The sequence below is a fragment of the Nicotiana tabacum genome, chromosome 4, assembly GCF_000715075.1.
Source record: "Nicotiana tabacum cultivar K326 chromosome 4, ASM71507v2, whole genome shotgun sequence".
Classification (NCBI taxonomy): Eukaryota; Viridiplantae; Streptophyta; class Magnoliopsida; order Solanales; family Solanaceae; genus Nicotiana; species Nicotiana tabacum.
The window spans coordinates 74,997,051-75,017,402 of NC_134083.1; the positions used below are offsets into that span (position 1 = coordinate 74,997,051).

The following is a 20,352-nucleotide window of genomic DNA, read 5'->3' on the forward strand; positions in this document are numbered from 1 at the left end:
ATCTATGCCTTTAACGTCGCGCTTCAACAACATTTTCCAACATCTGTACACCAATCTTTTCCTGGATTGTTGGCTTTACCCGTTTAAATAATATTTGGTTGTTATAAAAAATGATTTCTAAAAAATTATTTAAAGTTTAGTGCGTATTCTTCAAATCTTAAAATTTATACAAGATAAAATTTTTTTGTCCAATGGGAGAATGTGACAAAGAATATTATGTGAGTACAAGATAAATTTTCCAACATCTGTACACCAATCTTTAAAATTTATACAAGATAAAGTGACAAAGAATATTATGTGACTCAACTACCTCCTGACCTACAACCCTAATACTCTACCTCCATGTCTTCCTATTAAGTGCCATGTCCTCGGAAATTTGAAACCTCGTCATGTCCTGCATGATCACCTCTCCCTAATACTTCTCCGGCCGCCCTCTACCTCTTCTCGTGCCCTCCACAACCAGCCGCTCACACCTCCTTACCGGTGCATCTGGGCTCCTCCTCTATACATGTCCGAATGATCTGAGCCTCGCTTCCCGCATCTTGTCATCAATGTGAGCGACGCGCACCTTCTCCCGAATATCATCATTCCTAATCTTATCCATCCTAGTGTGCCCGCACATCCACCTCAACATCCTAATTTCTACTACTTTCATCTTCTAGATATGTGAGTTCTTAACAGGCCAACACTCAGCCCCGTACGTCATGGACGGTCTAACCACCGCTTTATAGAACTTACCTTTGAGTATCGGTGGAACTCTCTTGTCACACAGGACTCCAGATGCTAACCTCCACTTCATCCATCCTACCCCAATACGGTGTGTGACATCTTCGTCGATCTCCCTTCCCCCCTGGATAACCGACCCAAGGTACTTGAAGCTGTCTCTACTTGGGATTACCTGTGTGTCAAGCCTCACATCCGCGCCCACTTCCCCCGGTTCAGCGCTAAACTTACACTCCAGGTATTCCGTCTTCGTCCTGCTCAACTTGAAACCCTTAGACTCAAGAGCATGTCTCCAAATCTCCAGTCTCTCGTTAATATGGCTCGCGACTCATCAATCATAACTATATCATCAGCGAATAGCATACACCATGGCACCTCTCCTTGAATATGGAGTGTTAACGCGTCCATCACCATGGCGAATAGGAACGGACTGAGCGCAGAGCCTTGGTGTAACCCTATAACAACAACAAAAATACTCAAAGTCGCCTCTTATTGTCCTTACCCGAGTCTTAGCCCCATCATGATTGTCCTTAATCGCCATAATGTAAGGAACCTACACACCTTTTGCCTCCAAGTATCTCCAGATATTTAAAGTGGTATATTAAAGTTTTAAAATATTTGGTCAAAATTTCTGTACCTATTATTGGTAGTTTTAGAGATTTTAACATAAAAAATTATTTCTGGAAGAAAACTTGGCTTTTCTAGTGAAATGCTATTATATAGGGTGATTGTTATAAAAAGGTCTAAATGTCACGTGTTTGAACTATGAAAGTAGCGCTAATGCTTGTATTAGGGTAATGGTATCTACATCACACCCTTGGGGTATTGACCTTCCTTAGATCGTGAACGCATGATGTTTTGTGCATCTGACTGTTTTATGATAAAGACAGAGGCAAAGCCAGAATTTAAAGTTACTGGGTTCGAAATTCTAGTTCTTTTTAAGTTACTGAGTTCTAAATTAAGAATTTGTACATATTCAATGATTTTCTTATGGTAAATATTTGGTTTGGACCAAAGTTAATGGGTTCGGCCGAACCCGTAACACATACTGTGGCTTCGCCTCCGGATAAAGATGTCTAACTTTATATTGAAGTGGTCTAGTTTGATTATCTAGATATATTTCACTGGTGTAGGATAGCGCAAGGAGTCAAGACTAGTTCAAATATAAAAAGGATAGAAAAGTGCAAAGTGGTTAAGACCCTCAAACTACTACGTACCGGCTATTATCGCCTTATTCTCATCTTCTTTTAATATTTTTAGCAGACGTAAATTTAGATTTTTATTTAAATGCTAAAAAAATTTCTTTAATGATAACATTCGCCTTTTAAACATACTTGCCTAGTTAAGCACAGTAAGTGGCAAGCACGTAACTATAGTGAATTAACCAACTCAGTCCATTTCCAGTACACCCCAACTGCGTGTCGCCCTCTAACTTCCCCTTTCCCGCGAAAATCTCCCTCTTCTTCAAACTCTCAATCTTCTTCTCCCACTATCCCAAAATCTGGATTTCCTAATCCCACTTTCCATTTTTACATCCTTCTTTTAAAAATCACATTTCTCTCGCTCCTCCCAAACTTAATATCGAATACTTCTTTGATCACCATGCAATTATGATCAACCGGATCGTTATTAAATCTACAATCAACTACAATGTCGAGGATATCGTCCACCTCAGACAATCTGGAGCCGGAAAAAACCCTAAATTCAATCGCCACCGGTTCACCTTCTTCCGACCGGGCCCAATCGCCGTCCGTTGTGAAGCTAAGGAAGATTCCTCCCATACCCGTACGCCATCGAGTTGACGACGACGACGATGATGATCATGAAAGTGGAAGTGAAACATCATCGACGAACGAGGCTTCAATTCTCGGCCTAAACCATATTAGGACGCGTTCTGCTCCATCACCTCTTAGGATTTGTAATTCTATCGTTACTCCATTGGATGTTGATGAATATAGGGGTAGAGATGAAGCCGACAACCTAGGCTCTAAATCGGCGACCTCTGTTCAAAAACCTGCTACACATTCTTCCGAACAAGGTCGATTTCACGTTCCTTTCTACCCCGTGAAAGGAATGTGATTTGGTTTATGTATTTCAATTCAAAATCTGGAATTATTTGCATCTCTTTGGATATAATTAAGAAATTTGACTTTAAAAACATGCCTAACCTCAATCCTTATTAGCATCTCATTTGAAGTCTCAAAACTTTGAATTTATAAATATGAAATGGTGTCTTAAATCCAAATAGGTCGCAAAATAATGCGGAAATAAGCTATGCCCCCTTGTCTTTGTACTTGAAGAATATACTCCTACCAGTTATTTTAGAAATGTGGTATCTGTGGAAGATTGTTTGAGAATTTTAGAATTTAACACATCTCAGCCTAAATAGTGCATTAATTTTTCAGGTAAAAAAGTCCAATGGAGTCAGTCGAAACCTTTGAAAGTGCCTTCGCCATGTATTTCAAGTGCAGAGGTGAAATTACATTTTACTTTATTTGCTTTTGTTCATCACTTTACATTCCTTCTGGAAATGGTTTATGCTATGTATTGGTGAGGTAGAAATTCGTTGTGATTTTGCTCATTATAGGGAAGCCATGCAGCTTTCTCCAAGGAAATGCAATCTCCGCGTTTTCAGGCTATACTGCGAGTTACCAGTGGTCGTAGAAAGAGAATTCCAGACATCAAGAGCTTCTCTCATGAACTAAATTCAAAAGGAGTCCGCCCACTTCCATTCTGGAAGTCTCGTGCTCTTGGGCGTATGGAAGTATGTTGCCTTTTCTTAGCTCCAGTTATGCAACATAAATTTTCTGAGGCCCTGAAAGCTTATCCTTCTTTTGCTGTTTGATACTTGATAATTTAGCAGTTTCTCTGTATGCCACTTTACAGGAAATCATGGTGATGGTACGAGCAAAATTTGACAAGTTAAAGGAAGAGGTCAATGCTGACCTAGGCATCTTTGCAGGAGATTTGGTTGGTATACTCGAGAAGACTTCAGAATCTCATCCTGAATGGAGAGAGAGGTTGGAAGATTTGTTGGTTACAGCTAGGCGTTGCGCTAAGATGCCACCAAGTGAATTCTGGTCAAAGTGTGAAGGCATTGTTCAGAGTCTAGATGACCACCGTCAAGAGCTACCTATGGGAACCCTTAAGCAAGCGCACACCCACCTTCTGTTTATTCTTACTCGTTGCACTAGACTTGTGCAGTTCCAAAAGGAGAGTGGTTATGAGGAAGACCACATTTTGACTTTTCACCAACTTAGTGACCTTGGATTTTATCCAGAACGACTTAGTGGGTCCAAAAGCCAGGACTTAAGTGCAACAAGAGGTCAAAAGTTCGTAGGACACGAGCAACGTAATCTGGCTGTTAAACAAGACCAAATAAGTGAAGTTGGAGATACCATGGACGTTAGCACTGCAAAAAGTGTCGCTGCTGCCACTGCAAGCTACCGAATGTCGTCTTGGAAGAAACTTCCTTCTGCAGCTGAAAGAAGCCGTATGGGACACGACTCTGTTGAAACAACCCCGTCCAAAGGCAAAACTGATGGTCTGCAACACAAAGAGGAGATGGATAGTTTTGGAAACAATCCATTATGCCACCCTGAGTATTCTGAGGAAACCTCAAAGATTACGAAGGTCAATTGGGGAATGTGGGATCAACCTTGCTTGTCATATGAAGATTCATTTATTTGCCGAATATGTGAAGTTGAAATACCAACTGTGTACGTAGAACAGCACTCGAGAATATGTACAATTGCTGATAGATGTGATCTAAAGGGCTTGACAGTAAATGAACGACTAGAAAGAGTTGTGGATACTCTTGAAAGAATACTTGAATCATGGACACCGAAGAGCACGGACACAGGGGCAGGAAGTCCTAATGTATCAAGAGGGTCTACATTGAATATGCCTGAAGAGTTGAATGGCTTGTTAGTCAAGCAGAATGGCTTGTCTCAACGATGCTCTGAGGACATGCTAGATTATCTTCCTGAGTCCGATAGGAGATGCCTTCGGGAAAATGTCAACAGCTTGACTGATATATCTAAGAAACAGTCTTCAGTCGGGTGCTTAACGCCTCGGTCACCTTTAGTGACTCCACGAACTAGCCAGATCGAACTGATGCTGAGTGGACGAAGAATGGTATCTGAACATGAAAATTATCAGCAGGTACAGAATATGATAGGAATTACTATGGTACTGTCCTCTCAGTTCTGGACGTTTTCCTGAGGTTACTCATTTTACTCTGACCTTTACATTTGGAATCTACCATGTATAGCTAAAATCATTTTACTCTGACCTTTATGTGATGCTGCTTGTTTTACTTTTAGACAACTATTAAAAAAGCTACAATGCATGCTGAAGCATACAAACTATAGAAGATTTATTTTTGTTTGAACTATACTTTTTAGCCCAAAATTCTATTACTTGTGCAAGGGAGAGTAGGACATCACAATCTCATACAAGAAAATTTTCTGGGACAAAGGTTGGTGTTGTTGTTGTGCTCCAGTATAGGTCATTATAACAAAGCTGGTTTCTTCTTATGGACAATTAAAGGGCTTTGTGTATAATACAGATCTTTTGGGCCTTTTGTGGTAGAAATTGTTTTATCTGTTAAGAGACTTATTTAAGCATGCATCTAAGTTACCTATCATATATTTGCAGCTGTTTTGACCTCTAGTTCTTGCTCAAACATACTTTAATATTCTTGATTGGTAGTTCAGCAAATGCATATAGTGGCAGATGTTGAAGTAAAAAGCTTCTTCTGTGATTGAGATTGTTGGGACTTTATCTGGTTCTGTAATTGACAGCTAATGTAATTCTGCTCTAAGTTGCTCCGACACGGCAGTTTAGGTGCTGCACCCGTGTCGACACAACACTAGTATGGGTGTGGGTATGGGATCCGTACCGGATCTGGTCAAACAATTTTGGGTATGACTACAACAGATGGAAAAATTCGAGACGAGATACAATTTGATTCACGAAATCAAAACCAAAACTAGGGTAAATTTGAAGAAAATAGCATACCTTATCTAGGAAATCCATCCTTTAAGAAATCCACACTTTACAAGATATACCTAAGTAACAACAACAACAAGCCCAGTGAAATCCCACAAAATTTCTCATAATTTAAAGATATTTTTTTTTAATTATTTTTAGCTAGATTCCCACATCCGTATCCGTACTAGGATCTGTATCCCCAAATCTTAAAATTTACATCTCGAAGGATCCGACCTCTAGATCGCACAAGTGTCGGACACCCGCACCCTTGCCCGAGCAACTTAGATTCTGCTATATATCATTTTACAATTATATTAGTTATTAGTAGATCTCATTACTTTAGTAGTTCTCTTGGAGTTATGAATTTGGAAGAAACTGTGTGTGAGAAGACTATCATAAAATAGTTATCCCATTTGGTTTGCAAATAAAATCTGTAAAATGGTAAGCTGATATCTAGCAATTATGAGACACCAATATCAAACATAGTCAGGTGCTATATTATTACTGTATCTGGTAGCTGGAGTTCAATAAAGGAAGCATCTATGAATTGCAGCAGTAATACAAATGGATTTTTAAAACAAGAAGGCCAGGGCTTTCTAAGCGCCAAGTCCTTTTTGGTTCATGTACATAGTTGATGCCCCTTTCATAAGGATTTCAACTTCATATTTGTGCGCTCTCTCTCTCTCTCTCTCTCAACTCTTTTTGGTCCACGACATGGTTAATGAGGCCTTCAAAAGATTCCCATTGTAAATTTGCCTTTTCCAAACTTCATATTTTTGATCTCTCTCTCTCTCTCTCTCTCTCTCTGTTCCTTCTACATTCTTTACTTGTATGTTTTATTTTTATTTGTAATGCCCTACAGTCCATAAAGGCATTATTATAAACTGTGACAAACTTGTCATGAGTGCTTATTTTTTGAAATAATGCTTTTGTATTTTAAATGAAATTGTTTGCAAAAGCTTAACGTAAAACAATGTAACTAAGAGTGTTTTCAAGTCAAGAAAAAAAAAAGAAACTAGATGGCGGTAATAAAAGACGACCGGATGTAGTACAATAAACAGACCAGTTTAGCCCCATAACGTTGAAGTTAGTAGCAGGAATTTCAGGATGATTTTTAGGTTTACACCTTTAGGAGTAGCCACCAACTAAGCTACTATTGGAAGTTGGTTGTTTATTAGTAGTATAAATTGTTGGTCATTATCTTCATATTCTGGCTTTTGTCATAATTTTGACATTTGTGCTGTCAGCCACCCAATTGGTGTTTAAATAGTATAGGTTCCTTACTTGCTTGTTTTATCAATTGGACGTTGATTAAGTCTGTTAATTACATCGTGGAGAATCATGGCAGATAAATAAGCTATTGGATATTGCTCGATCAGTTGCCAACGCAAACAACAATGATTACAGTACATTGGAATACTTGCTTGACCGACTAGAAGACCTAAAATATGCAATTCAGGAAAGGAAGGTAGATGCTCTTGTTGTTGAGACCTTCGGGAGACGTATTGAGAAACTATTGCAGTGAGTTCTATTATTCTTGTAAATTTTCGTAAAAATGATAATAACTGTCCACAAAAATTAAGAGAAGTTTATGTTTTGATTTTAGTTCATCTTTGACCTCAGACGTCATTCTACTTCTAATTTGCATGTTTACTCAAACTCTACAGGGAGAAGTATGTATTACTTTGTGGGCACATTGAAGATGAAAAAGTGGAACCATCCAATACCACAGGTGATGAGGACAGTTCAACAGAAGATGATACAAGTCGTAGTGTGCGTGCAAGCCCTATAAATACAGTGTCCAAGGATCGAACATCTATTGAAGATTTTGAAATTATAAAACCAATCAGCAGGGGAGCTTTTGGGAGAGTTTTCCTGGCCAAGAAAAGGGCAACAGGTGATTTATTTGCAATCAAGGTAAAAACTGTGCCCAATTAAAGGATAATAATTTCAAGTAATTTGCAGGAGATCGTCCTATTATTCTGCATATATGTTAGATGTTGAAACTAGCTGAAACTAACACACACACACACCTACATACATCCATGATTCTGTCCACTAATTTATTCAAAATCATCAAAGTCTGGAAGCTTTCTTCTCCTGAATCTATCACATCTTATATATCAAAAACTATTCTCTATAAAAAAACTAATAACCTGTTAGGTCTCAGAATTTTCGTTGCCTATAGTTCTGTTGTTTGAACTATGTTCTCTATCTTTCTGTCAGACCTACCAATCATATTGATTTTGCAATTTTTTGCTATTTTTTCTGCCCATTTTAGGTTGTAACTCCATTCCCTGAACTTTATCGACCATAATTTTCACAGGTTTTGAAAAAGGCTGACATGATACGCAAAAATGCAGTAGAAAATATATTGGCCGAGAGAGATATTTTAATATCAGTCCGCAATCCTTTTGTGGTTAGTCGATCTCTTCTCTTTTATGAATCAAGTTTAGGCTAATTGAAATTAACGGATATCACACTGTTAAAATAAGAAACGAGGCACTTCTAAGAAACCATACTAATGGATTATCTGGTGGTGAACAGGTCCGCTTTTTTTACTCCTTCACATGCAGGGATAATCTTTATCTGGTCATGGAGTACCTAAATGGTGGGGATCTTTTCTCATTACTGAGAAATTTGGGCTGCTTAGAGGAAGATATGGCACGTATATACATTGCAGAACTAGTAAGGACTAGTTTAATAGGCTTGCCAAACCTTGGCATCCTACCAACTTTTCTTCTGTTCCCAGAAATGGTATATAGATCTTATTTGTCTTGTCCTATCCAGGTTCTTGCATTGGAGTATCTACATTCTTTAAATATCATTCACAGAGATTTGAAGCCAGATAACTTGTTGATAGGTCCGAGCGGTCACATCAAGGTCAAAAATACTTTTATGCAGCTTAGTACTCTTTTTACTTGTTAATCCTTACCTTTTAAAAAAAAGTAGCGTTTTTACTTTGTTGAAAGGTCCAAAAACTCAAATGTCTGAATTATTGTTGTTAAGCTGAGTTGAATTTCACCCATTGTTTAACGGATTTGACAACATCTTCTGTGACTTTTATTTATTTTTAGTTTCCTAGTTCTCACAATCTAATCGTTATAATTACAGTTAACAGATTTTGGGCTCTCAAAGGTTGGTCTCATCAATAGCACTGATGACTTAGCAGGACCATCAGTGCCAAGTTCTGCCTTTCTTGGGGAAGATAAGCCCAAGATGGAAGAGCAATCACTCAAAAGAGAACAGAGGCAAAAGAATTCAGTTATTGGCACCCCTGATTATCTAGCACCGGAGATACTTCTCGGCATGGGACATGGTTTGGACTTACCTCGTGATTGATCTTACATAGTCACAAACTACTCCCTCTTCCCAGTTTATGAAGCACATTTTCCCTTTTGGAACGTCTGAAAATTTTGACAAACTTCTACTCTTATGTCTCCATTACTAGTATCAAGAATTCACATTTAAACATGTAACCTTTCACCTACAAATCAACTTTGGAAAACTATTCTGAAAGTTCTTTCTACTTTCACCTATAATATTCTTAAGCAAAATCAATGTCTTAATCCACGCTTAGTCCAAATCGTGTCTGATAAGTTGGAGAGAGGAAGTGCATATGTTTTTATGCAAGTTGTTTCATTGTGATTTCAGCTAAAATAAATCTATTTTCTTTTCCAGGTGTAACAGCGGATTGGTGGTCGGTGGGTGTTATTTTGTTTGAGCTTCTTGTTGGTCTTCCTCCTTTTAATGCAGAACATCCTCAGGTATGCTTGTTGTATCCGATAAGACTACAAGACAGCTCTGCAGTTTTTTTTTTCTTTTGTAGAGATTATTATTCTTTTGGACATTATCATTGGTGATTGCCTTCCCTTGTTGCTTAAATTTTAAGATTTCAATGTTCATTTTTTATATATAAAATGTACATTCTTTTAAATGCTTTCGAATCTCATTTAACAATAAATGCACTAATTAATTAACAACTCCTCTTAACCAGGATTTCCCTTTCTCCTTTTGCAACTTTTAGACTAACAGCTAACTCTAGCCTGCTTTTCCCGCTAAGATGGATATGACAGATTTCTAGTTCTGCAGGATGATTCATCCTCATTGTAGACTGTGACAGATAGGTTGACTTGAAGCATGAACTCTGATGATTGTGTCCATCTTTTTTCAAATTTTATGCTGAACCTCCTCTCTAATTTTCATAAAAATTTATTGTTGAAAGTGAGAAATATGTTAGATGTGGATGAGAGTGTTCGTTCCATGGTTATAACACAGTAGTGATGATGTTTATGATTCTGAAAGTCCACAATGTAATTAATGTCTTCCTCCATGTGTGCATGGCTAATAAGAACGAATGAGCTGCTCCGGTTAGAATATCCACGTCGATTGTGGTTCTTTAAAGTTGAGAATCCTGTTTTCTTAAGTTGACAGTTCTGGTATTCTGTAATATGGAGTTATATAACTGGTTGCACTGACTACGTTGTGCTAATTTTGTCATACATTCTCGACGGTAATGCAATTCATTTTGAATGCTTTAGAAGGTGTGTTGGTTGTTAAGAATGATCAATATGGAACAGTTTGCTTTTCCGGAGATTTAATTCTTGGATTATGAACTATTGTATTAAACCCAGATTACTTCTCAGGGGCGCTTAGGTTTCTTTCCATTCTGTTGGTGCTGCTATATTAATTTTATGAACCTATTTAAATACCAAGATGCTTTTAACTTTATTTATTCTGCATGTCATTTGAGTTTTGCAAAAAGGACTTTTCTGTGGATGGAAAACTGTTCTTTGCTCCGATTGGGCAACTTCTCTAAGATAGAAATCATTTGTTCTTCGACTTTTGAGGAAGTTTGTTAAACAATTTTGTTATGCATGTGTAAACATGTGGCATAACCTAATATCAAGCGCTTCTATTTTGTTGCAGCAAATTTTTGACAATATCATTAACATGGACATACCTTGGCCTAAGATACGAGAAGAAATGAGCTTGGAAGCATATGACTTGATTAACAAGTAAGTCCTGCAACAAAAGTCTTGGTTTTAGGTAATTATCAGAAATACTTGTGATTCTAAATTCGCAAAAGCCAACAAAATCCCTTTCATCTACCGTGGGAGTTATTATTTGCTCTCTAGGAAAATTACAAAAATAAAGGTTGATCTTTTCCAGTTTCTTTCACATGACTGAATAATCTATACTACTCATAAAAGTCTCAGTAGCTAGTATCAGGAAGATACTTGGCACATGATTGAGAAGCTGCCTACTTCTGTGCTTAAATTCATTTTTGCTTTCTCTAGGTTGCTGAATGAAAACCCAGTTCAAAGGTTAGGTGCAACAGGGGCAGGAGAGGTGAAAATTCCCCATTACCAAGTCACACTGAATTCCAGCCTCTTCTAAACTATGAAATGTAAAAGAAAATTCAAGTTTATTCCCTTTTATCTTCTTTATTTTAACAGGTAAAGCGACATCTTTTCTTCAGGGATATCAACTGGGACACACTTGCAAGGCAAAAGGTTTCTTTCTCTTTCTGTCTTTCTCTACATTTCTCCAACAAAAAGGATTTGGTCAGGAGGAACTTTTAATGCTATAATTAATTGTCGACAGGCTACGTTTGTCCCGTCTGCTGATGCACATGACACTAGCTATTTTATGAGCCGTTACATTTGGAATCCAGAAGATGAGAATGTCAATGGAGGTAGTGATTTTTATGAGTTGAGTGAGAGTGGCAGTGCCTCATGTAGCAGCAGTTCATACAGCAATCTACAGGATGAAGCGGTATAAATTTCTCTAATTTGCAGAGCATTTCTATAATTAAAATTTAATTACAACCTGGGCCACCTGGATTTCTAACAGAAGGATTACCGGTTTATACCTGTCTGCCCTTTGACCCTCTGATATTCAAAATACTTAGATAAAATCACTCTACCCACAATGTTCTGGTATATGTTGTTGTTATCCTGTTCTAACTCATAATTTGTCATGACAGGGAGATGAATGCGGTAATCTAGCAGAGTTTAGTACCCCTGCCCTGAATGTGAACTACTCTTTCAGTAATTTTTCATTTAAGGTAAGAAATGCTGCCTGGCTATGATCCTATTGTTTGAGTAATTTACATGAAGATGGTGTTATCTCTGTTTAGTTGCTTTACATCTCTTTTGTGATGAATTCTAGAGTATTGACAAGCACATTTGACCTGATAAGTCTTGCTGTAGTTTGAGAGAAACTCGTGGACATAGCTTTGATTACTATATTTCTCTAATCAAATGTGCTAACTGACCTCTTCTCTCTGTTCTTCATTCTCTCCTCTCTATCTCATTTGCCTTCTCTCTTTCTTCTTTGGATGCTTCCAGAACTTGTCACAGCTGGCTTCTATTAATTATGATTTAGCCGGAAAGACTCCTAAAGAATCAGAGGAAGCTGAAAACCCATCTGTTCCTTGAGAAAAAGAGGTTACTGCTTCCGCAGTTACATGCTGCCTCACTTTGTTTCTAAGTGCCGGTGACATTTTCCACAACGAAAATGCGTATGGCATCATGTGGAATAGGCTCTATCCTCCACCTCAGCTAAGGCCTCCAGGTGAAGAGATGATTATTTAGTTAAAATCTCTGCCTCCTGCCAAATTGAGGATTGTGCAGCAGATTGTACCGCGTTGACATTCAGGAGGACCTAAGAGATGTCAAACGCTGTGGAGAATATGTAGATGCCACTTAATTGCACCCTTCTCTTCTCCTCAACCCCTTTTGTCAGGGATTTTGTATATAAGTGCTCTTAAATATGTTAAATTTTGCAGTTTATCAGTGTTCAGGCCTTCAGGGTAAATTGGCCATGGAACCGCTGACAAGGCTTTTGGTTGTCCAAATAGTAGACATCTCTGGTGTTCCTGAGTTTGTCCGTGTTACTGGAAAGCCCAAGTTTAGATTCTCAAAATTGAATATCAAAAAGCCATAACCGAATTCTGGGGAAAGAAAAAAAAGGCATAACCAAATCAGTTTGGGGGCCATCAAAGTTGCTCCTCCCTTGGCCAAAAATGTTTTCTTGATTGAAGCTGGAAGTTTCACTGGAGTTGAAGGGAGCAATCACTGTAATTTCCAGAAACTCTTCCAAACTAATGAAGTATCTGATTCCTGATTGTCACTGCAGCAAAACACATTTGCTGAGATTAGTTATTTAACAGTTATTGGTTAGATACTCATCTTGATATTCTTTTTCTTCTTCCCCTAGAATTGGTTGTTCCAATGGTAAGTGGTAGACGTTGACGTCTTTCTGTTTTTTTTTTATTTCTTATTTTTGCAATATTTCGAAGAGAACGTGAAGGACCGAATTAGAGCAAGACATAAAGGAAAATTAACGTGATGAATCTCGTAAATATTTATAAAACCTTTTCAGACTTTCACTCCGTTTCTTCCCTAAGAAACTACGAAAGAAAAGGCGAAAGTCATAGATGCCTCTTTAAATTTGGCACCAAATATCAGGTAAATACTTGAATTTTGTTAGTGACCATTTATACACCATTTCTGCCGAGTAAAGGTGCCTAACTAATCACTAAGCAAAATTAAAGTGTCTACTTGGCAGTTGGTGTTAAATTTAAGGGGTTATTCATGAATTTTGCCAAAGCAAAAAAGAGCTTTTTAAAAGCCACATTTTTCCAAAAGTGACTAAAAGGACTTCAAAACTTGGAAAAATTTAATAAACTTCACAAAAAGCAAAAAGCTAATTTCACTTTATTAGCAAACCAAGTTTGAGTTTGATCAAACTCATACCAGACTGATATTGGGATTAAGAGGTATTGAAGTACTACCAAACAAAGAAAAGAACAAAAGAGAAACTAACTTGTTATTCCATCCGGTTCACAATAAGTGCCCAATTTGCTTTAGACACACCCATTAAGGAAAAATAAAATTCTAGACAAAAATAGTTAGTATAACTAAACTAACCTTAACTAAATGTTGCAGTATAGTTAATGTGAGGAGTAAAAAACTTTTTAGGAATACGTACATAAGAGTAATTTTGGAAAAACAAATTAAATTTTTTTTTGATTATATAAATGAACACTTATTTTGGACCAAAATAAAAAAATAAAATTCATTTGGACCGGAGTGAGTAGTAACTTAAGATTAGGCATAGAATACCGACTTAATAAGAAAAGGTCATTCAACTTAGTAGTTGTAGTAATTTGTCAATAACAGCACTACCAAATTACTTAAAAGAGGAAAAGGTCATTCAATGTAATTCGTGCAAGAAAACAATTTTATGGACAACAACGCTTCTTAGTTTTCTTTCAATAAATGCATCTGTTTAGCAAAAAAGAAAGAAAAAAAAAAAGACCCACTTAAAGATTACTTTTTTGGTCTTTTCAGTAGTAGACACTAGACATCCTAAGGCTGATTTTGATTCAATCGGTTACGATTATAACTCTAGGGCCTTAGGTCTAAAGTCTAAACTCAAAAAATCATTGAAGAAGCGGAGAGACCCAAACCCGATTTGGAAACGGTCCCGACAACTGTTGCAGCGTTTATGGGACTCTAACGTGCGCACAGGTATTGTTTATGTGACTCATTCACTTCACTGGACGTGCTTTTTCAACACTGAAATCCAAATCCAGGAGAGCAAATTTTTCCCAAAAAGAAAAGGAATAGGAGGATCAGAGATGTACAGGAGGCGTTTGACTTCACTCCCTCTCTTTTTTTCTCATTTTCACCAGGTATGTCTTTTACTACAGTTGATCCAATCTCTTTGCTGCTGCAAACCTCTCAATATTGCTGTCAATTTCTCTGGATATTATTATCTACTGCAAATAGGTGAAAAGAGCTGATCAGCTGAAGATTTATCAAGCTTTTTCTACTGAAATTATCAACCCGGTAATTCGTTTTGTTTTTGTTGTTCAGCGCTATTGGAATTTTTTTAGCATTTCTTACGGTGAATTATTTTTCCTACGAAATGTTATTGACTCCTGGTTTTTTATTTCCTTTGTTACGCGTGTAGGTAGAAAGTGAAAGCTCTTCCACAAGAAATAGCCCTTTTGTCGCTTTTGTTTTGGGTAACTAAATTCACTTTTTAGTCTATTAGATTGCATTATTCAGACACGGATTTTTTCTAGTTTATCTTGTCGAAATTTGGTTAATATCTCTAGGATTTTAAGTATATGGGTTCTGGATTCTAGAAAAGGCAGCTAACTAATTTCTGAAAAGATCATCTATACATAATATTACTAGGTTCTCCGAACTCGTAAGGAGCATTGTAGCTCTGCCCTTGATTTATCTTTTCAATGATTATCCCAATTAAATCTTTTCTTAATTGTAGCTAGTCTGAGATAGATATCTCTATGACCTTGGAGTGGACCGTGTTACTTTTTTGTTGTTGTTGATACTTATTACTATCCCTCAGTCTCAAACAAGTAGGAGCCGGCTATATGAATCCTCACCTACCACGATTTTCCATTCAAATCATCTCATTCCAATACTGTTTGCTAAAGTATGTGTTGTTCCTCTTCTTCTTTTTTTTTTGGGGGGGGGGGGAGGGGGAGGGGGTTGATATAGGAGGGGATGGAACACCACCAGTTTTATTTTGAGAATTTTAATAGTGGTTCTCATTTAATCATGTATAACATTAAGCAAAAAGATAATGAGGTACAGAGATTTCTTTATGGCAAAGTGGACATTTTCATGATACTGATTAGGACACTCTTATTGGAATGAAGAGAATAAGTCTAGAAGTAACTATTGGTGTATGAATAAAGTCCCACATTGGTAGTTAGTAAGAACAAGAGGCATGTGAAATAGCTATCACATCCAAGGAAGGCAGCATGCATGCAAATTACTTAATCCTCGGGGAGTTGGTGACAATAAATAACAATACCGGACTCTTTGAGTCTGGTAATTGGAATGAGTACAATCTAGATTCCCTTAACGAGGATACATTGGAGGGCAAGTTTGTTCCAGCTGCCGAGGTAATTCCAACTCCAATAGCGTATATTTAAGTTGTTGCAGTTAAAAAGTTTGTAGTTGGACTTTGGGATGGGCCGGTCGGTGGAACACCACCAGTTTTCTTTTGAGAATTTTGATAGTGGTTCTCATTTAATCATGTATAACCTTAAGCAAAAGATAATGAGGTACAGAGGTTTCTTTATGGCAAAGTGGACATTTTCACGATACTGATTAGGACACTCTTATTGGAATGAAGAGAATAAGTCTAGAAGTAACTGTTGGTTGTATGAACAAAGTCCCACAATGGTAGTTAATAAGAACAAGAACCTACTTATAAGGTGTAGGGATACTCTTAAACTGTGTGAGGCCTTTCGAGGAAAACCGTGAGGGCTTGGCAGTTGGCCCAGAATAGACAATATCACACGATGTTAAAATTATCTTCGGGCTGGCTTAGCTCAACAATATGTTAAAAAGTACATACATTCCCCCTTAATGACTGTTTTTCAGCTAAAGTTCTACACGTGAGTATACATAGGAATAGACAAATGTCTGTTGCATGTACTGTTTTCTAGATTTTTTGGGTAAAATATGGAATTACTGAGCAATTATGCTGTCCTTTTAGGTGGTCCTGGTAGTGGTAAAGGTACTCAATGCCTGAAGATTGCTGAAACTTTTGGGTTCGAACACATAGGTGCAGGAGATCTATTGAGGAAAGAGATGTATTCCAGCACTGAGGAGGGGTATGAATTCCATGTTTCCCATTGTGGATTTTTAGTTCAGGTCCCACAAAAATTTGTAATATCTTTCTATCTGAATTCAGTGCCATGATTCAAAAGTTAATGAGGGAAGGAAGTATTGCTCCATCAGAGGTGACTGTCAAGCTGATTCGAAAGGCTATTGAATCAGCTGGAAATCGTAAGTTTCTAATTGATGGTTTTCCAAGAAGTGAAGAGAACCGAACGGCATATGAAAGGATTGTAAGTTCCTTTGATGAAATTTTTTGCTTCTCTAGTCTTTAAATGTAATGAGTGTTGTCAGTTAAACTGGATATTCTCCAGCCATGTTTAGTTATTTAAAGGAACTTCATTCCAGTTTACCTGATGCACTGCGAAGTCGATGATCCTGTTGTTGATTTTAAAGATTATGAAGTTCAGATGTGAATGCAGATTGGTGCTGAACCAAACTTTGTGCTTTTCTTTGATTGCCCTGAAGAAGTAATGGTCAAACGAGTATTGAACCGGAATGAGGTGACTGCTTTTATGTTTTACGTTTGTCCTGAAGAGGAAAAGATAATATAACATTTCTTTTTCAGGGGCGAGTTGATGATAATGAACATACAGTCAAGGAGCGCCTAAAAGTATATAAAGCTGTAACTCTTCCTGTAGTCAACCATTATGCCAAGAAAGGAAAGCTTTACAAGGTACTCTTTCCTATGGTGACAACTTGTTCTAAAATGTTGAAAATTTCTGCTTGACGAGGCCTTTTATTCTCCCCTTTTTCCCCTTTCATGTTAAAAAAGGTGCTATATATTTGTTAGTGGTTTCTGTTGGCGTATCCTGTTCATCTTGAACCTAGCAACTTATTCGTATATCACTTTTTCTTCACAAAAAAACGAATTCATGCAGGTCGATGGTACTGGAACTCAGGAAGAGATATTTGAACGAGTCCGGCCAATTTTCAGTTCATTGAGGTATATTTGCATTCTGCTGCTGCCATCTTCCCAGGCATGCATATATATATATATATTTGTATATATATAATATGCGTCAAGATCATGATAGTTACCTTATTACTTCTTGGGGACACAAATTTTGACTACTGGATGTTTATGTTCTCTCTTTCAATTCTTCTCGATTGATCTTTTTTCTTGCAACTGTTTTTGTACCTAACTAGGGTATTGCTCTCACTTGATCTCTTCTTTCTTCCACCTTTTGCCTTTGTTGAGAAGTGTCACTATGTCCAATGTGGAAACATTCTCATGGCTCAATTTTTGTTTAAGCAGCTCATTGGTATAAACCGACACCCTTCAGAAGTATAGGAATGAAGTAGTTGAATCTGCTGCAGAAAAGTACACAAGAGCAGAGATCAATTTATGGAAGAAATGGCAAAGTGAAAAAGGCAAATTGCAATGTCCAGCTTTTGATTTTTGTTACCCTGCTTTTACGGTAAACAATATAGATCAGAGCCGTAATCTTGAAAATAAATTCCATTCCTCCCACCTCCTCTAGGCCAATCTTACTGGAACCCAAAACCATCGACCAATATAGATGAATATGCCTCTCATACGGCAAGTTTACAGATTGTCTTTTTCTTTTCTATTTTGTTGTAATTGTTATACGTTACCTTATCTTTTTTATGCTATAACCCATACTGTATACATATACACGTATAAGGAGGAGTCTTTGTTCTAATAAATCGCTTCTGCAGTCAATCCCTGGTCAAGAGTTCTGCAATTTGTTATATTTCTTGGAAGATGCTGAAAATAAAATTACAGGCAATTATTAATGATCTTTGTCCTGTCCTGCAACCCATATCTAATGCATTGGTTTATTTGCAATTTGATTTTATATAAGGATAAACATTTAAAGTAGTTTTCATATGGTATTATGCAGCTATTAGATTCTAACTTGTAAGCACATCGACAGTAAATAACTTGATGGAAGGACCAATGCTATCTGCAGTTCCTTATACGCCATTCCATTACCTAATTAGTTTATCTGTTTCATCTCAGTTCCTTGCTAGTATGTGGACTACCTTGATATCTTTATGGAAATATAGCCATTCAGCACCTATCAGTTCTGTATTTTAAGATTATGGATTAATTTTCAAAAAGTACTAATTTACTCAGCTCTGTGATCAATTAACCAGCATGTAACATAGGAATTTTAATGAACTTCTATATGATCTGAGGAGCTAGTCATGTGAGTCGACCACTGGTTTTCATCTTCATTTTTGTTGGTAAATAGGAGATTTTACTTATTACTAAGTAGCACCATTACATAAATTAGATGTCCCATTCCCAAAAAAAAAAGTTATTTGTAACATAACACGACATAGTAGTGCTTCTTTGAGTACAGGCTAGACAAACTGTGACAAACATCTTTGAATAAGTTTTTTAAACATAAAAAGACCCAACTGTTGATTTATTGACGTACGCAACAACATTATATCCAACAGCTTAATGTCAAGAAATTCAAAAAGGCAAATTGAACTAACAATGAGAAATTTTAATATATTAAATACTATAACATTTAAAAAGAAAATAGAAATAGCAAACATGTTTACCCTAAAAATTGGATAACAATTACACTTATAATATGGTTCTAAGGACACGTGATTTCATTTAATACCAATTGATAAATATGAAGATTAATAACAGAAATGAGCTATAAAATAAAGCAAACCAGTGTTGAAACGAAATTTAACCTTCGAGCTAGGGTGCCCTCGAACTGATTGATACCAAAACAATTAAAAATAAAGGAAGATGATGAACAAGATAGTATAAGTTAAAGAGAGCGTTATATTGGCTTTTTTATGCAAGAACAATGTGTCTTACAAATGGTTAGTATTCCCCTTTATATAGTAGAGGAGTTCTACTTATGGTATAATTCTAATTACAGAAGAAAATCCCATGATTAGCTAATTAACCGTTTCTGATTTGATCAGTTCCGAGATTTATGCCATGATCCTCGACCAGTCACCGAGGTTTATGCCGTGATCCTCGACCAGTCACGTATATCTCGCCTTTCTGTTATTGTGCCATCTTCGATCTTGCTCGATGCCTATGTCGTTTGACTTCGATCGCTACTAGCCTCGATATCGAACTCGGTACCTAGTCCTCATGATTTAGTCTGTTCCATTACGAGGCCGTCCTTCGATGCAATCTCCCGGTCTTGGTCAAATAGTTGAATCGGGTGGGCCCGATTTTAATCGTATACATATAGTCCCCTAGTGTTTTTGGAGTGTAATGACAAGAAACGAATTGAGCCTTCGATTTTTCTACCTCGACCTGTCATGACGTCATCCTCGTGACGTAAGCGATGGAAGTGACCGAAACGTCCCGTCTGTACAGTTACCAAGGCATTAAATGCGCGTCAGTCGATGGTCGGCCACCGCCAATTTTGAACCGTCGTTGTGAAATCTATAAATAGCTCCTCTCTTCACCATTTCGTACTTTTACTTCCAAATTTCCAATCTCCAAAGCTCTTTACATCTTCTAAGTTCTTCATATGCAAATCTACGATTTTTACTGCTAACCAAATCTTATCATCTCCATCTATTTTTAACTTCAAATCCAAATGGCGAAAACGTCAAAAACTGTTCTTCAAAAGGAAAACGCTTCTTCATCACGGCCGGCCGGCGACAAAACACCGGTGGAGCCGCGCCCTGAGGAGTGTGTTCCTGGGGGGTGCGTCCTCACTTCCGACTTTAGAACTAATAAAGCCTCGTCGATTACTGGTCGATGCAAGCCAGTGTCGAGGTATATATGCTTGATAACCGAGAGATACCTTAAGCAGGTAAAGAAAGACTGCAACTGGGAGGGCAAAGAGGTGGTGATCCCGACCCCCGAAAAGGACATCACCACCCATGTGGAAGGGTTTCTAAGTGTTTACACTTACCCTTTCACGCTGGCCCCCCTTGACCCCGTCGTCGTTGATTTTTGCCGTCAATACCAAAAACCCTAGTCCAAGTCCATCCTTCCTTTTGG

General features: G+C 37.5%; 2 protein-coding genes and 1 long non-coding RNA gene across 5 annotated transcripts; 2 read left to right on the forward strand and 1 right to left on the reverse strand.

Moving 5' to 3' along the window:
- Nucleotides 1-1,908: 1,908 nt before the first annotated feature.
- On the forward strand, nucleotides 1,909-12,963 carry LOC107811996 (putative serine/threonine protein kinase IRE). 3 transcript variants are annotated; one of them, XM_016637012.2, is made up of 18 exons: nucleotides 1,909-2,761; nucleotides 3,129-3,196; nucleotides 3,311-3,487; nucleotides 3,610-4,887; nucleotides 7,067-7,239; nucleotides 7,386-7,635; nucleotides 8,045-8,137; nucleotides 8,266-8,406; nucleotides 8,509-8,601; nucleotides 8,833-9,037; nucleotides 9,400-9,485; nucleotides 10,648-10,736; nucleotides 11,019-11,070; nucleotides 11,178-11,234; nucleotides 11,326-11,496; nucleotides 11,708-11,788; nucleotides 12,072-12,170; nucleotides 12,512-12,963. In XM_016637012.2, the coding sequence occupies exons 1-17, from the start codon at nucleotides 2,374-2,376 to the stop codon at nucleotides 12,159-12,161; spliced, it is 3,492 nt and encodes a 1,163-aa protein (XP_016492498.2). In that variant the 5' UTR covers nucleotides 1,909-2,373; the 3' UTR covers nucleotides 12,162-12,170; nucleotides 12,512-12,963. The 3 variants fall into 3 exon arrangements, with proteins under 3 accessions (XP_016492498.2, XP_075108129.1, XP_016492491.2); XM_016637005.2 differs by having other exon boundaries at nucleotides 1,910-2,761; nucleotides 12,072-12,963; XM_075252028.1 differs by lacking the exons at nucleotides 11,708-11,788; nucleotides 12,072-12,170; nucleotides 12,512-12,963 and having other exon boundaries at nucleotides 11,201-11,234; nucleotides 11,326-11,487.
- Nucleotides 9,387-13,050, reverse strand: LOC142180327 (uncharacterized). Its single transcript, XR_012708802.1, has 2 exons — nucleotides 11,999-13,050; nucleotides 9,387-10,743 (listed from the first exon to the last, which is right to left on the reverse strand). It is a non-coding gene; the product is annotated as an uncharacterized LOC142180327 (long non-coding RNA).
- Nucleotides 13,051-13,958: 908 nt separating this feature from the next.
- Nucleotides 13,959-18,075, forward strand: LOC107812008 (UMP-CMP kinase). Its single transcript, XM_075252029.1, has 10 exons — nucleotides 13,959-14,258; nucleotides 14,324-14,422; nucleotides 14,520-14,579; nucleotides 14,704-14,758; nucleotides 16,267-16,384; nucleotides 16,465-16,621; nucleotides 16,811-16,891; nucleotides 16,957-17,064; nucleotides 17,270-17,334; nucleotides 17,647-18,075. The coding sequence occupies exons 2-10, from the start codon at nucleotides 14,369-14,371 to the stop codon at nucleotides 17,657-17,659; spliced, it is 711 nt and encodes a 236-aa protein (XP_075108130.1). The 5' UTR covers nucleotides 13,959-14,258; nucleotides 14,324-14,368; the 3' UTR covers nucleotides 17,660-18,075.
- Nucleotides 18,076-20,352: the final 2,277 nt, after the last annotated feature.

Bases quoted from the DNA above. Each gene is read 5' to 3' on its own strand.
- LOC107811996 (XM_016637012.2), top strand. From the start codon at position 2,374: ATGTCGAGGATATCGTCCACCTCAGACAATCTGGAGCCGGAAAAAACC. The intron at 11,497-11,707 runs GTATAAATTTCT...TTGTCATGACAG, and splicing joins GCAATCTACAGGATGAAGCG to GGAGATGAATGCGGTAATCT. The intron at 11,789-12,071 runs GTAAGAAATGCT...GGATGCTTCCAG, and splicing joins TCAGTAATTTTTCATTTAAG to AACTTGTCACAGCTGGCTTC.
- LOC107812008 (XM_075252029.1), top strand. From the start codon at position 14,369: ATGTACAGGAGGCGTTTGACTTCACTCCCTCTCTTTTTTTCTCATTTT. The intron at 14,423-14,519 runs GTATGTCTTTTA...TACTGCAAATAG, and splicing joins TTTTTTCTCATTTTCACCAG to GTGAAAAGAGCTGATCAGCT. The intron at 16,892-16,956 runs GTGACTGCTTTT...TTTCTTTTTCAG, and splicing joins GAGTATTGAACCGGAATGAG to GGGCGAGTTGATGATAATGA.